The 14,501-nt window shown below is 60.4% G+C and overlaps 1 protein-coding gene and 1 pseudogene across 8 annotated transcripts in view; one reads left to right on the plus strand and one right to left on the minus strand.

Annotated features, from left to right (window-relative positions):
• Window positions 1-474: 474 nt before the first annotated feature.
• Window positions 475-10,880, minus strand: ZNF467 (zinc finger protein 467). Of its 7 annotated transcripts, none has more exons than XM_034965194.3 (5): window positions 9,442-10,880; window positions 7,300-7,375; window positions 6,741-6,857; window positions 5,379-5,489; window positions 475-2,528 (listed from the first exon to the last, which is right to left on the minus strand). In XM_034965194.3, the coding sequence occupies exons 2-5, from the start codon at window positions 7,331-7,333 to the stop codon at window positions 1,003-1,005; spliced, it is 1,788 nt and encodes a 595-aa protein (XP_034821085.1). In that variant the 5' UTR covers window positions 7,334-7,375; window positions 9,442-10,880; the 3' UTR covers window positions 475-1,002. The 7 variants fall into 7 exon arrangements, with proteins under 7 accessions (XP_034821085.1, XP_034821087.1, XP_034821082.1 ...); XM_034965196.3 differs by having other exon boundaries at window positions 9,357-9,518; XM_034965191.3 differs by lacking the exon at window positions 9,442-10,880 and adding an exon at window positions 7,682-7,994.
• Window positions 10,881-12,356: 1,476 nt separating this feature from the next.
• SSPOP (SCO-spondin, pseudogene) overlaps window positions 12,357-14,501 on the plus strand; it is a 57,396-nt pseudogene continuing 55,251 nt past the window's right edge. The window contains exons 1-6 of the transcript XR_008626026.1: window positions 12,357-12,406; window positions 12,676-12,843; window positions 13,250-13,332; window positions 13,499-13,678; window positions 13,924-14,168; window positions 14,261-14,360. The product of XR_008626026.1 is annotated as an SCO-spondin, pseudogene (transcript). The remainder of the gene's footprint in view (window positions 12,407-12,675; window positions 12,844-13,249; window positions 13,333-13,498; window positions 13,679-13,923; window positions 14,169-14,260; window positions 14,361-14,501) is intronic.

Raw genomic sequence — 14,501 nt, forward strand, 5'->3', positions numbered from 1 at the left:
CACTGCTCTGGCCTGTCATCCCCGCTCACTGGGAAATGAATAATGCTGCGCTCCAAGTCCCACGAGAGGCAGAGGGGGGTCAAACCCAAGACTACTCACTGCAAGCTCCATAGGCTCCCCATCGTCCTACCCTCCCCGCTCACGGCCAGGCAGCCCTAGCTCTCATACCTGCCTGGGCTGGAGAAGGGCAATACAGAGACTTCTGGACCCAGCAGCCTTAAGAAAGGACTTGTTGCAAGTGCGATGTGAAAGCAACCTTCATCTGCAGTGGATGTGCCACCTCCTTCCTCACGCCACCGAGCTCCGAATCCCCCAGGAGAGTTGCGGAGACCACACAGAGCTCCCAAGCCCACGCCAAAGGACGGCCTGCCCCCCTTCAGCTCTAGTCTGTGACACGTGGCGTGAGAGAAATGCACGCCAATCTTCCTTCCTTATACTTCCGAGCTAGAAGCAGGAGCCAGGATGGTGGCTTAGTGAATAAATAGATTACATTTTTATTTGGGAGAACCGATTAACAGCAGCTGGCTAAATGTAACTCACCCAGGACAGAAGGGGAAGTGGAGGGGGGTGGTCTGTGTGTGGATGGAGGTGGGACAGTGGCTAAGGAGAGTCAGGGGTTCCCTCCCCCAATTCATTTAGCAGCCCCAGAACTTTCTGATTTTAACTTTAATGAAACTTTAAGTACATAAATAACCACTCTTTCCCGCCCTGGTTGAGGCCGCGCTGGGTCCAGGAAATATCTGCTTTCCAACGGGGCACCTGGGTGGGAGCCTTCCAAGAACTTCAGCTCAGCGGTTCCCAGCAAGGGTTCGCTGAGTCTCTGTCCTAGGAGGTCCGAGCTGGGTATGCTGTGCGGACGCAGACACTGCGGGAAGGAAACAGGAGTCCCGCGGCGGCCAAACCTTCGGGCAGCAGCCCAGGTCGCCTTGCTCACCCCAGGCGGTCTTATGGCACGGGCCTCTCGAAACTGTGGGCAAGAAAGGGTCCTCGTGAGAACTAGGCTCAGAAGAAGAGCGGGGGCGGCGCCACCTCGGGGAGAGTGGACCAGGCTGGGGCCGCAAGGGCGGCGTCCGGGGCCGCGTGGGCGGTTTCGCCGTGAATGAGCTGGTGCCGCACCAGGTGGGTCTTGCGGCTGAAGCTCTTTCCGCACTGCGGGCAGGAGAAGGGGCGGGAGCCTGTGTGGATCGCCTGGTGGCGGACTAGGTTGGTTTTGGAGCTGAAGCTGCGGGCGCAGACGGCGCAGGCGTGGGGGCGGCTGCCAGTGTGCACCGCCTGGTGGCGGCCCAGGTGCGACTTGCGGCTGAAGCGGCGGCCGCACTGAGCGCAGGCGAAAGGCCTGGCGCCGCTGTGGGCCCTGGAGTGGGCGACCAGATTAGGCCGCGAGCCGAAGCGGCGGTCACACTGCGTGCAGGCGAAGGGCCGTTCGCCCGTGTGCACGCGCCGGTGCCGCGCCAGGTGCTGCCCATGGGCGAAGCCGCGCCCGCAGTCCGGGCAGAAGAAGGACCGCTCGCCCGAGGGGGCGCGCTGGGGCACCACAGGATCGGATCCTGGGCCGCAGCCCGGTCCGCCAGGCGCGCTGGCCAGGGGCTCGGCGGCGGGGGCATCCACGGTGGTGCCCAGTGCGCACTCATCGCACCCAAAGGGGCGACCCTCGCTGCGGTGCAGACACTGGTGCGTGGCGAGGTTCTTTTTCCAGCCGAAGCTCAAGCCGCAGTCGGAGCAGGCGAAAGGCTTTGGTCCGGGAAAGGATGGGGTCGGGGACGGGGCAGTGGAATGAGGAGAAGCTGATGAGTCGGGAGAGGGCCTGGCCGGGCCGGCCGCCTGGTGCACCCTTTGGTGCCGCACCAAGTGCTGCTTGTGCGTGAAGCTGCGTGCGCACTGTGCGCACTGGTAGGGCCTCTCGCCCGTATGGATGCGCTGGTGCCGAATCAAGTGCGTCTTCTTGCGAAAGCGCTTCTCGCATTCCGTGCAGGGAAAGGGCCTCTCGCCGGTGTGGGTCTTTTGGTGCGAGCCCAGGTGGATCTTCTGGCTGAAGCGCTTGCCGCACTCCGCGCACGGGTAGGGCCGCTCGCCCGTGTGCGTGCGCAGGTGGCGGGTCAGATGGGCCTTCTTGCTGAAGCGCTTGTCGCACTCGGAGCACGGGAAAGGCCGCTCGCCGCGGTGGCTGCGCTGATGCAGTAGCATGTGGGCGCGCTGCGTGAAGCTGCGGCCGCAGTCCGGGCAGGCGCAGGGGCCCTCGCCCCGGTGCAGCCGCTGGTGCAGTCGCAACGTCAGCTGGTCCCGGAAGCGCCGCTCACACTCCCCGCAGCCGTAGGGCTTCTCCGGCATCGGACCCCACCCAGACAGCGCGAGCCCACTCAGTGCCCCCGGGGCCCCTGGCTCCAGTTTGTAAGCGGCAGCCAGATGCCCCAGGTCAGGCGCGGGAAAGGGGCTGGGAAGTAACGATAGATGCTGGGGCCATTCGACCTCCTCTTCTGCCTCCTGATCTTCGTCCTCCACCTTCACCTTCCGAATCATCCACTCCTCTCCTGGAAAGTCAAAACAAGAATTGTCTATTGAGCTCCACGTGCGGCAACGTCTATTTAACCACAGGATCTCCACTTCCTGGAGCCCCGCGGTCTGGCTCTGCTCTCCACTCTACCTAACGCTTCCCGGGAGTGACCAAATCCGCAGCTCTTCTCAGGCCTCCTCCTGCATTCTCCTGAACCTGTGATGCGTGTGAACACCACACCTCTCCCGGGGGCTTCTTCCCCGGCCTGGATGTGCCCAGGAGCCCTCCAGCACCCCTGAAGAGGAAGGTTGCCCAAGTTTCAGTCCTCCTGCTTCGCTCCAGGTTCACAACCCTTTGGTGGCTGGCCCAGATCTTCCTGCTCCAGCAGTGCCTTTCTGGGACCTCAGTCTCCATCTCTGGTCCAGCAGCTCTCCTTGGTACTGCAAACTGGCCGCAGCTCAGCAGCTTTCTCACCACACACCTGAGCTTCCCAAACTGAGCCCTGGCTGACTTTAACCTTAGGACTAGAGCCTCCTTCCCTGGTGGCCTTGAAAACTTGATCTTTGACATCTCACCTGGGCTGCTTCTCTTGCTCTCTAACCCCTACCCCCAGCCTACCTTACCTCTAGTGGCCACGGAACCAGGGTACCCACGTATTCCTGCTACTCCCTTCTTTCCTGCTGGACAGCCTGAGGAGAAGTCCCATTTAGGAAGACCACGATGGAGTTTACAGGGTCTGGGGAACTAGTGAACACTGGCTCTGGAGAAACAGGGAAGGCCCTCTAGGGAAGCCTCAGCCTAAGGGCAGGTTGCAGGGGATTCCGCTGGAGTGTTGCCCCTGTCGGGTGCTGCAATGGTCCAGCCTAGAGGAAGGAGCCCGGGGTCCAGACGGGAGGGTCCAACTTAGGTTCTCCTCTGTCACTAACTAGGAGTGTGACTTTGGTTCAGTCACTTAACCTCTTTGAGTTACGTTTCTTAGTCCGCTAAGAAAATTTGCCCTTTGGGTAAGAGTTGGACTAGTTTAAAGCTCCCACGCCTGTGCTGCATCATCAGCTCCTGGGGAACGTTGAGAAAATGCACAAATGGGGGCAAGGCCCACGAACGTGTTCTCATCTTTAAAGCTCCCAAAGTGATTCTCATTTGTGAATCATTTAAGCAGATAATTTGGGTTCCTGTCTGGCCTGAGCCTTGATTCCATCACACGTGGACTTCCACAATCAGAGGTACTCCCAGTTTCTTCTATCAGTCCATTGACTCCAGACCCCTGTCTACTTATCACACTGCGATACTGCTTTCACCTTCATTGTGGCACTCTTTACTTTTCTACTCAAGAACCATCAATAGCTCCTATTTATTTATTTTTAATTGAGTCAGGGTCTTGCTCTGTCTCCCAGGCTGGAGTGCAATGGGATGATAATGACTCATTGCAGCCTCAAACACCTGGGCCCAAGTGATCCTCTTACCTCAGCCTCCCAAGCAGCTGTGACTATGGGTGTGCACCAACATGCCCAGCTAATATTTCTTACTTTTTCAGAGATGGGGTCTCGCTGTGTTGCCCAGGCTGGTCTTGAAATCCTGGCCTCAAGCAGTTCTCCCACCCCAGCTTCCTGAGTCGCTGGGATTACAGGCATGAGCCACAGTGCCCAGCCCAGCACCCTATTATTTGAAGATAAAACAGGTTCTAGCTGCATCTGAGGCTCACCCCACCCTAGTCCAACTTTCTTTCTCCCAGGCGTGGACCTTCCACTTCAGCCAAGCTGCTCTCCTCCCCTTTCCTGCTTCAAGATCTTCTCAGCCTAGAACGTCTTCCCATCCTCCACCCCACCCCTTTCAGAACTGAAGTCTACACCTTTCTTAAAATGCAGCACAAATTAATGTTTTTTGACAAATTCCCAGTGCATGCGGATCTTTTGGCATAAACTCCTATAGCACTTACTGTTAACACTTTTGTGCTTATTTGTGACTTGCCTTTATACTGTTCTTTTAATTCTTTGTTCTAGCTCATATTAAGGTCATCTCAACCAGATTTTCTCTTCTGAGGTATGGACATTTTGTGTTCCATTTCTTTTGTGTCTAATAAGAAAGGTGTCTTTATGTGTCTGATAAAAATGGGGACTGCTGCCACTTATCGAGGACCCACTGTAGATGAAGTGTTGTACACACACTGTCACAAACCTTCACAAACCGAAGCTCCTGGAGGCAAGGTGGCCTATCCAAGGGCACTCAGCTAGTAAATGCAGAACAAAGATTCAAACCAGGTCCAGGTAACTCTACAGTTCATCTCTTTCCACTGTACTTAACACAGCCTGTATGTAGTCGGCACTCAATAAATCCTTGCTGAATAAATGATATCCCTCAGGCAAAAGGTAGTAAGGATGGTGGTAGTGGAAGGAAGTCATGGTGGGATTGTTGAGAGAGAATGAGCAGTTTGATCACCCTGGGTATGAGGAGATGAGTTGAATACAGCAGATGTGGAGCATCTGGGTACCCTCACGATCAGTGGAAGCTGGGGAAGGCGGCATGTCAGGGGAGAGGCAGTGAAAATGTTGATCAAAGCCATGTATCTTCATGGCAACTGTAATTAGTCTTAGACTGGGAGAAATAAAGAGGGGGAGGTAGGATTTCTAGAAGGCATTTGAGGGGAGGCTGTGTTTCTCTTTGGTGACCAGCCTCTCTGACTCCTGCCATCTACAGATGTGAAATTCCCTTTCGGCATTGAAGCTCCACAGCAGAAAGGTGCCAGGGCCTGAACTCAACTTGGGTTAGAAGGGCCTGGACTGCCTGTCTTGGGGGATTACCTGCCTCATGAGATAGCAGCTCCGGAGATTGCTGGGCCCCGTTCCCTCGGCCTGAGCCCGTGGTGGGATGAAGTGATGGGAAGACTCACCTGGGCAGGTGCCCACAGGCTGAGCCTTCTGTGCTGAGCACGCCTGGCCTCTGCAGGGAGCCTCGGCTTGTTCTGTGTGAGCACCTTCCTCCGGTGTAGGGGCCTCGTGCCCTGGCAGAGAATAGGATACCTCAAGGACTCTGGAGACGTCACAGATGGCCAAAGGGCCCCACTGGTGCTGGGAAGCAGGAGCATTTGAAACCCTGGCTCCAGCAGGGCCCACAGGGTTCCTCCCACATCCTACCTGAATTAAGGGGCTGAGTTCCCAGCTTCCCTGGGGCTGCCTCAGACTCCTTCAAGCAGGGCGGCTGCTAAGGGTATGTAATGAGATGGACTACAAGGTTACAAGAGCCACCACTGTGAAGAGTTTCTGGAATATGTGTATGTAAGACAGTGGAAGCAAGGAAGTCCCCTGACCTGATGCCCCTAGGAGAAGGGCTGGGGACTTCCCAGCCCCCAGATGGACCCTGGTTCCAAGCAAATCACTGGGGAGAATCAGGATGTCAAAAGCCAGGCACATTCCTGCCTTAGTGCTCTGTCCTGGCTGTACTCCTGCCTGAAGCACTTTTCCCAAATCTGCTGAGCTGCCGCCTTCACCTCTTTTATTTTTCTTTTTTTAGAGAAAGGTCCTCTCTGTCACCCAGGCTGGAGTGCAGTGGCACGATCATACCTCACTGCAGCCTGGGCTTCAAGGGATCCTCCTGCCCCAGCCTCCCAAGTAGCTGGGAACACAGGCATGAGCCACCACATCCAGCTAACTTTTAATTTTTTGTGGAGACAGGGTCTTGCCATGTTGCCTAGGCTGGTCTCGAATGGGGCTCAAGCAATCCTTCCACCTTGGCCCCCCAAAGGGCTGCGAATACAGGCATAAGCCACCATGCCCGGCTTCCCCAAGCTCCTTCAAATCCTGCACAAATCTTACCTTCCCAAAGAAAGCCAGTCTCATCACCCTATTTAATCCTATAACATGCCCCACCCACCCCCACCTGCAGCTGTCTCGGCCCCCTTCAACCTGCTTCAGTGGACATTATCCTCTCCCCCAGAGCTCTTATCACCTTTGAATATAGTTTATAAATTTCCTTATTTATTGTTTGCTGACTCTCTGCAGTCATTAGGATTAAGCTCTTGAAGGTAGGGATCTTTGACTATTTGGTCACTGAGGTATTCCAAATGTTTAGAATAGCATCCCACACATAATAGGTGCTCAATAAATATTTGATGAATGGAAGGAAAGAAGGAAGGAAGGAAAGAAGGAAGGGAGGGAGGGAGGGAGGGGGGAGGGAAGAAGGGAGAGAGGTAGGGAGGGCAGGAGGAAAGCAGGGGGACTCCTCCCTGAGCCTCTCCATGGTTCCTGTTACCTACCTGAGCACACCCCCAGTGCTCTCTCTTCCCTAGAAGACGACATCTGCTCCTGGGCATTATGGGATCCTTCCCTGGGCTCACTTTGGGGGGCCATCTCTGGCTGTCCCACAGAGAATCCTGTTACAGGCAGAAGGATGGGTCCAAGTAAAGCATCCAGTACAGAACAAGTAATCAGAGGCGGGGGCTGTTCCCCTTCCCAGCCTGCCCAAGAGACTTTTCCCAACCTGCTCAGGAAGGACAGGGTCTCTCACCACATGGACAGGGACAGGTATCAACCTCAGTCCCTTTGAGTTGAGTCAAAAAGGACAGAAGGAAGAGATGGCATAGATGTAAATATGACTGTGCTCTGTGAGTGCTCAAGTGCGCATATGGTCTAGAGCGCAGCCTCCACCATGTTCCAGGCATTCAGACACCCCATGCTACAGAAAAGGAGGCTGACCTACAGGCCCCTGGGGCCTCAGGGTTGCAGCCTCCTGAGGGTGGCTCTGCTGTCTGAGTTGTAGATGCCCCTGAATCCTCCTAAGCTTTTCCCCAAGTCCCTTCATTTCTGCCAGCTCACCCAGGGAGCTGAGGGCCTCCAAGGTCTCTCTCATGGTAACCCAGAGTAGCTCCTCCTGGGGATCAGGCCACAGACCCTATGGAGAAAAGACAGCCTTGTTCAGATTTTTCCCACGCCAGCTTCCACCTGGGCCCTGGCTCTGCCCAACCTCTCCCTATGGGCTCTTCCAGGAGCTCCAAAGGTGACATCCCCAGGTACAGCTGGGGGAAATTTGGGAAACTGGGTTTCAGAAAGCCAAGAGATCTTTGAAGGTGGCCCAAGAAGGCCTTGAAACGATTTCTGTCAGCTCTGGAAACCAGCCGCGCCACCCCCTCACCTGGCAGGTCTCTCACCGCCAACCCCGGCCCATCAGCACCGCAACTCCACGCCCCAGTGTCCTTGCCTGGGAAAGTGCAGGCAAGATTCGATTCTCTGGGGAGAGGCTTGAGGGTGGGAGCCCAGGGTGGGGAGTGGGAAACTTCATCTCCCAGGTCCTCCAGCTGTCACTGCCCGAGCTGGTGAAATAGGAGCCAGCCCAGGGGCGGGAGTGAGTGTCACTTTAGGGGTACTGCTTGGGGAGGTCCTCGAGAGGATCCTCTTGTAGGTAGAAAATGATCGCCTCTCCCTAAACCCCTACCACAAAACCACCTCTCACCCGTGCCGGGCTGCCCAAGGCCCGGACACTGCCCCTGACGCCCCTTCCCTGCTCCGCCTTCCGCGGCTCCCCCGCCCCTCCCCCAGCAGACTCCCCTCCCCCAGCAGACTCCCCTCCCCCATCTCCCCGGCAGCCTTCCCTCTGCCCCTCCCCTCCCGCTCCCTCTGCCTTCCGCCCTCTCTCCCCTGCGAATCGGGCCGGCGCCTCGGCTCCGCCCCCGGCCCCGCCCCTCAGGCTCCGCCCGCCCGAGCCCGGCAGGGCCAACCCCTCGAGGCCCCCTCCGGGTCGGCCCTCCGCTGCCACCGCCTCCCCTGACCCTACGCTCCGGGCCGCCTCGGCGGCAGCGCTCCCCTCCCCCTCTCAGACTCCAGGCTGCCTTTCCCTACCCTCCCGGTTCTCCCCCGCTCCATCTCCCTCCCCGGCTGCACACCCTCTCCCTTCCTTTCCCCCTCCTCTTTTCCTTCCTCCCCAACACCCGCCCTCCTCCTCTCAGCTCTTTTCCCCAACCCAGTTCTCCTCTCCCCTCCCTCCTCTCCTCCCCCCTCCCTCCTCTCCTCCCCCACCCCGGTTTCCCTTCCTTCTCCTTTCCTCGCCTCACCTCGGTTCCCTTCCCCTCCCCCTTTCCAGCCCTCCCCCACGTCTCCCCACCGCCCTCCCCCTCCCCCCTCCCTTCTGCAGCTCTCCTTCCCCTCCGAGGCCCCCGCCTCCCTTCCCCCTCTGTCTCCCCAGCAGGCTCCAGCTTCGCTTCCCTCCCCGTCCCCAGTCCCCAGAACCGCTCTTCCCCTCCCCCCTCCCAGGCTGCTTCCCAGCTCCCGGGTCCTCCGGCCCCCAAGCCTGGGGGTCTAGGGCTGACCCGCTCTCTCGGGACCTTCCCGCGGGCCCTGCCCTCCCCACTCCGTCTCCCCTCCGAACACCCCTCCGCGCCTCTCTTCTCCGCCGCGGCGCCCCCTCCCTATTTCTGCTCCCCTCGGACTTCTCACCCCTCCCAAGTTTTCCTCCCGACGGGACCCTCAGCTCCACCTCCCTGCCCCGCCGCCCTCCCAAGCAGCTCCGATCGCCGACTTCACTCCAGGTCCCGGCCCCCTCCCCAGCTCCGGGGCTCACCTGTCAGCGCCCTCCTCTCCCGCCCCTCCCGAGTGGCCCGGTCCCCAGCGCCCGCTTCTTCCTCCCCTTCCCCCTCGGCCCCCTCCCACACTCCCTCTCTCCTCCCCTCGGGGCCCGTCGGCCCCCTTCCCACCTGCCTCCCGCCCGACCCCCTCCCAGCCCCCGCCCTTCCCTCCAGCCCCCCCGGTCTCCTCTACCCCCACAGCCCTCACCCTGCCCGCGCCGGCCTTGCCCTCCCTTCCCACCAGCCCCCGACCTCCCCCGACCCGCGCCCCTCCCCCACGCCCGCCGTCCGCGCCCCTACCCCCGGGGCTGTCACCTGCGCGGAGCCGGCCGTGACCCAACCGCGGCGCTGAGGGAGACGCGGGCGGGGCCGCCTGCAGAGGAGCCTCCCCGGCCCTTACCTGGCTGGCCGGCCGCTCCGCCCGCGCCGCGGGGACCCAGGCGCCCGGGCCTCCTGCCCCGCCGGCTCTGCTCACAATGGCGCTCGCCGCCTGCAGCTCGGGTGCTGACGGCCTGAAAGACTGACAGACTGACAGCCCCGAAACTTCGCGGGGAGGAGAGGGATAGACGCGCGGGGAGCCGAAGCCGGGAAACGGCGCCTGCAAGGGAGGAGGGACCGAGGGAGCGGGCGGAGAGCCCCGGCGCACCGGGCTGGGGGAGGCAGGGGCAGGGGGTTTCAGGAGTGGGGTCCCGGGAGGGAGCACCGTGGGCTTAGGTGGGCAGGTGATGGTCCTAAGGCTCCGAGCCTGGAGTAGGTGTGGAAGTGGGAGCTCAGGACGGGGGAGGGGAGGGGACGGGAGGGTGATGGGAGAGGGGGTGGAGGAGGGCGAGGAGGCTGGGGAGGACGGGCACTCGGGCTGCGGGGAAGGGTGCCAAGGGAGGGTGCTCGTGGCCGCGGAGGGAGGAGCCGGGGAAAGGTGGAGCGCGGACGGGTGGGGGGGTGGCGGGGAGGAGTTGGGGGAACGAGGAGGGGGCGTGTCGGGGGGGAGCCAGCGAGTCGTGCGCTGCCGTCTCTAAGTCGCCGGTGCCAGCCGGGTGTGCAGCGCCGCGCTCCCGCGGGAGGACGGCCCGGGGAGTCGGTCTGGGAAACTCCGGCCCCGCCCCCATTCTCCACCCGGATTCCACCCCGATCCACCCAGACCCGCAGCCCCTCGCCTGGAGTCCCGAGGACCCGATTCGAAACCAGCCGCGGGAGCCGTGGGGGCAGGCGGGAGAGAGGGCTGGGCCCCTGTGCTTGCGAGAACGGGTCCTTCGAAGTAGAAACTGGGGAGAGGACTTTAAGCCAGGTCCCCTGGGAGAAGGCCGGGCCAGGTCGGGAGCTCCAGGGGGCAAGGCTGGGACGGGGCTGGGCGGAGATTCTGAGGGCGGGGTCCGGGGGAGGGTCTGGGAGGGGGCTGCAGAGAGGGGAGGGCTCTATGGGCGGGAGACGATTGCTGGGGGGCCTGCTGGCCCGGACACCACCTGGAGTTAGATGTGGAGGGCAGCCCTCAGCCCTCAGCCCTCAGCCCCAGCTCCTCAGGGGACTCCACTCGCCCTCCCTGCCCAGGTTACGAGGTTTCTCCTTGGCCTTGTTCCCGCTGCGCCCACTCCTGAAAGCTCCGGAGATGCTGAAGTCTGGACTGTTAGTTCCCGGTCTCCTCTCCATGAGCTTTCTCCAAACCCCTGGGTTCCAGCTTCCTCCCTTCTGCCCCTTTACGGGAAAGGTTGACTGCAACTCGGGTCTCTTCCCAATCCCAGTGCTGCCTGATCAGCCCCGGTTTGAATCCAGAGCTGAGTGAGGCTGGGAAGGGGAGGGTGTGAATGGCCCTTGAGCTCCTGCTACCACAGCCCACCACAAGGATGAGTGCCTGGAAGAGCGCCCATCACTCGGGCTCAGCTGTGAAGGCTCCTCTGCCTCCAGGATGAAGGGAGCACCTGGAGTAGCATGTGTCACTGTGCGTGCTGGGGTGTGGCCGAGCACCTGTGCCAGTGTTGTGAGACTTACAGTGAGAGTGTGCATGTGTGTAAAACAGGAAAGGGGGGTGTCTGGGTGTGCGTGTGGCTCTTTCTGAGGACTCCAGAGCAGGAGTTGATCCCAGTCATCCGTGACCCCCTGAGAGACTCACTCTGGGCCCTTTTTTGGCCCTGGGACCAATGGTGAACCCAGAAGGAGAGCCCGGCCCAGCTCTGGTTAACAGCAGCCCCCTTCCTCCCCTAGGTGGAATGACTCTACAGGATACTCGGAGGGATATCAGGTTTAGGAGACCGAGGGGTGTGGAGTCGGGGCCAGGCTGCATTCCAGCCCGGGTGTCCGGGTGTGCTCAGAGCTCTGCTGGGACCAGGATGGACCCCGGATTCCCCTGTGGAGCCTGTCACTGCCCCTCCCAGCCGGATTCTGGGATTATTTCATCCGGCTTAGCTCTGCCCCAGGGCTGGGGGAGCTGGCTCCCCCGCCCACTCCTTCCAGAGGGTCCTCTCATTCCTCAGCATAGGCTCCCCAGTTCTAGACCCCAGAGACTCTAGGAGACCCTCGAAGAAGGAGACAGGGTGGGCCCAACCAGCCACACATAATCATCCCCAGCAAGAAACTGGACCCTGGAGAAAAGGGTACATGTTGCCCACGCATCTCCACACACTCAGGAACCCCAGCTACCCTAGAAGTGCTCCCACTCACTGCCCCCGACTCCTGAGTTTGGGCAAGAGAGGGGCGGGAGGCAGGGGAGCACCATCCAGGCAGAAGTTCAAGGCTGGAAGATCCCATCAGTCGTTTAGCCCAGGAGCTCTTAACCTTTTCATGGGGTCATGGCCCTCTTGAGAATCTAATAAAAGTATAGAACTGTCTTCAGAAAAATGTGCACATACAATTTCAAAGAATTACTGGAGTCTGAGACCTATTTGTGCATCCCTGGGAAGTCCCTGAAATTTTTACTGGGAAGGAAATTGAGGCCCAGAAAGGGAGGGTGGCTTGCCCAGAGCCCCATGTTAATTTGTGGTAGTGCCTGAGAGTGTGAAAATACACACACACACACACACACACACACACACACACACAAAGGGAAACAGATGTACTGGAAGGGGACAGGAAGGAGACTGTTTCCAGGGAGAGCTGGCCTCTGAGGGGCTGGTGTGGCAGGTCCAATCCGGTTGTGGGCAGCTGGTGCCCTGGGGCATGAGACTGGAATAAAGCCCCCCCAGCCCCCAGAACTGGCCACTGGGCTGCGGGGAGGCTGCTTGGGGCAGGAGAGAGCACCGCTGGCCTCTCTGCCCCCTCTGCAGCATTGCCTCTCTTGAGCCCAAGCCTCACGTTCCCCAAAGGTGTCCCGGGGGTGAGGGCACCATGCTACTCCCTGCCCTCCTCTTTGGGATGGCGTGGGCCCTGGCTGACGGGTAAGCAGCCCACCCTGGACCCCTCTGACAAGGGTCCTCCTTCTGCCGCATGCCCAGGGACCCTCTGGGGCATCAGACTCCATGCCCCCCACCCCCGGGGTCCTCCCTCCACCCCCGCCACTTCCCATGAGTGTCTCTCCCTACCTTAGCATCCTCCTTACTTCAATAACCACCCCTGGGAGTGGTGTCATAGGACAGGGCTTTTGGTGACAGAGGGAATGGTGGCAGCAGCTGTGGTTCCCCATCATGGGCAGGCGGTGGTGTGAGTGAACAGAGACCATCCGTGTGGAGGAGGAATTAGCACCCCGTCAGGAGGACCTGGTACCCTGTGCCAGCCTTGACCATTACAGCCGCCTGGGCTGGCGGCTGGACCTGCCCTGGAGTGGCCGCTCGGGGCTTACCCGGTCCCCAGCGCCTGGGCTCTGTCCTATCTACAAGTGAGTAAGGGTGAGAGCCTGGGCTGTCTGCCAGGCAGGAAAGGAGTGACAGGCCGGACATCCTGAGAGTGGGGAGGCTCTGGAGGAAGCAGGCATTTGGGAAGTAGGTTTGCAGTGGGCCTGGAGAAGGGTGGAGCGTGTGAGATTAGGGTGGGGGGTGAGTGCGCGCTACGGTGGGCAGGACAGGGAGAGGCCCGAAGCCTGCTCCTTCTACCCAACCCCCGCTCCCAATCCCCGTGGTCTGCCCTCCCAACATTATTCTCACTTTGTATGTGGGGAAATTAAGGCCAGGGAAATGATGTGATTAGAGTAGCTGACAAAACTGAATGTCCCCAGGCCTCCCCAGGGTGGGACTGGGCTGAATGCTAACATCTCCTCCCCGTTTCCACCTGCTTGGTGGGTGCAGATCTCCAGAAACCCGGCCTGCCAAGTGGAACCGGACAGTGAGGGCTTGTTGCCCAGGCTGGGGGGGCGCCCACTGCACTGAGGGTAAGCACCTGAGTGCGTTTGGGGACGCGATACCTTCTGGGAGTCCTGGGCAGGGGATGCTAGCTCAGATCTGTGGTTTCAGGCAGAGAACCAGGGCTGGGCTGAGAGCTCCAGGCTACCCCATATTCACTGCCTGGGTCTGCCCCATTCTCCCCACCTACCGCAGCCCTTGCCAAAGCCAGTCCTGAAGGCCACTGCTTTGCCATGTGGCAGTGCCAGCTACAGGCAGGCTCAGCTAATGCCTCAGCAGGAAGCCTGGAGGAGTGCTGCGCCCGGCCCTGGGGACGAAGCTGGTGGGATGGCAGCTCCCAGGGCTGCCTCAGCTGCTCCAGCCGACACCTGCCAGGTGGGTCCACAGACTCCAGCCTGCCAGACAGGCACAGTCCTGGCCATCACCCCTTCCGCCTCCCCAGGCACTCCCATGTGGAGTTCTTGTGCTCTGGGCCCTTCTACAGGGCCCATACTGGCTCCCTGGCCCACTAGAGTGACCATGTCCTGTCTGCCTGCCTCCCGCTGTGCCGGGAGCCCTGTGTCCTCACCCTTCACCTCTGCCTCACACTCAGAGGCTCACAGTTGGTGTGTCTCTCCCAGGCAGTGCCTCTTCTCCAGCCCTCCTGCAGCCCCTGGCAGGGGCTGTGGGCCAGCTCTGGAGCCAGCACCAGCGTCCCTCGGCCACCTGTGCCTCCTGGTCGGGCTTCCACTACCGCACCTTTGATGGCCGCCACTATCACTTCCTGGGCCGCTGCACCTACCTGCTGGCGGGTGCTGCGGACTCCACCTGGGCTGTCCACCTAACACCCGGGGACCGCTGCCCCCAGCCTGGACACTGTGAGCGGGTGAGGGAGGGAGATGGGGCAGCCACAGGGAGGAGGCTGGACAGGGGAGGAAGAGAGCCCCAGCCCCCTTTTCCACTCTGCATCTCCTCAAGGTCCAGGTGACTATGGGACCTGAGGAGGTGCTGATCCAGGCTGGAAATGTATCTGTGAAGGGGCAGCTGGTACCTGAAGGGCAGTCTTGGCTGCTCCACGGTGAGAGCACTGGGGGAGCAAGAGGCTGCCCAGGCCCCCACGTGCTCCTCTGACAGTCTCTCCACCCTCCAGGCAGGGTCAGAAAAGGAGCAGGGGGCTGTTTGGGAATGATCCCACAGTGGGCCCCCAGTCATTGCTGTT

Source organism: Pan paniscus, chromosome 6 (genome assembly GCF_029289425.2).
Source record: "Pan paniscus chromosome 6, NHGRI_mPanPan1-v2.0_pri, whole genome shotgun sequence".
NCBI lineage: Eukaryota > Metazoa > Chordata > Mammalia > Primates > Hominidae > Pan > Pan paniscus.

Excerpts from the sequence above, each read along its gene's own strand:
- ZNF467 (XM_034965191.3), bottom strand. The coding sequence starts at position 7,762 with ATGAAGTTTCCCACTCCCCACCCTGGGCTCCCACCCTCAAGCCTCTCC. Across the intron at positions 5,490-6,740 it reads AGCACTGGGGGTGTGCTCAG|GGCACGAGGCCCCTACACCG; the intron begins GTAGGTAACAGG and ends ATTCTCTGCCAG. Across the intron at positions 2,529-5,378 it reads GCCTGTGGGCACCTGCCCAG|GAGAGGAGTGGATGATTCGG; the intron begins GTGAGTCTTCCC and ends TTGACTTTCCAG.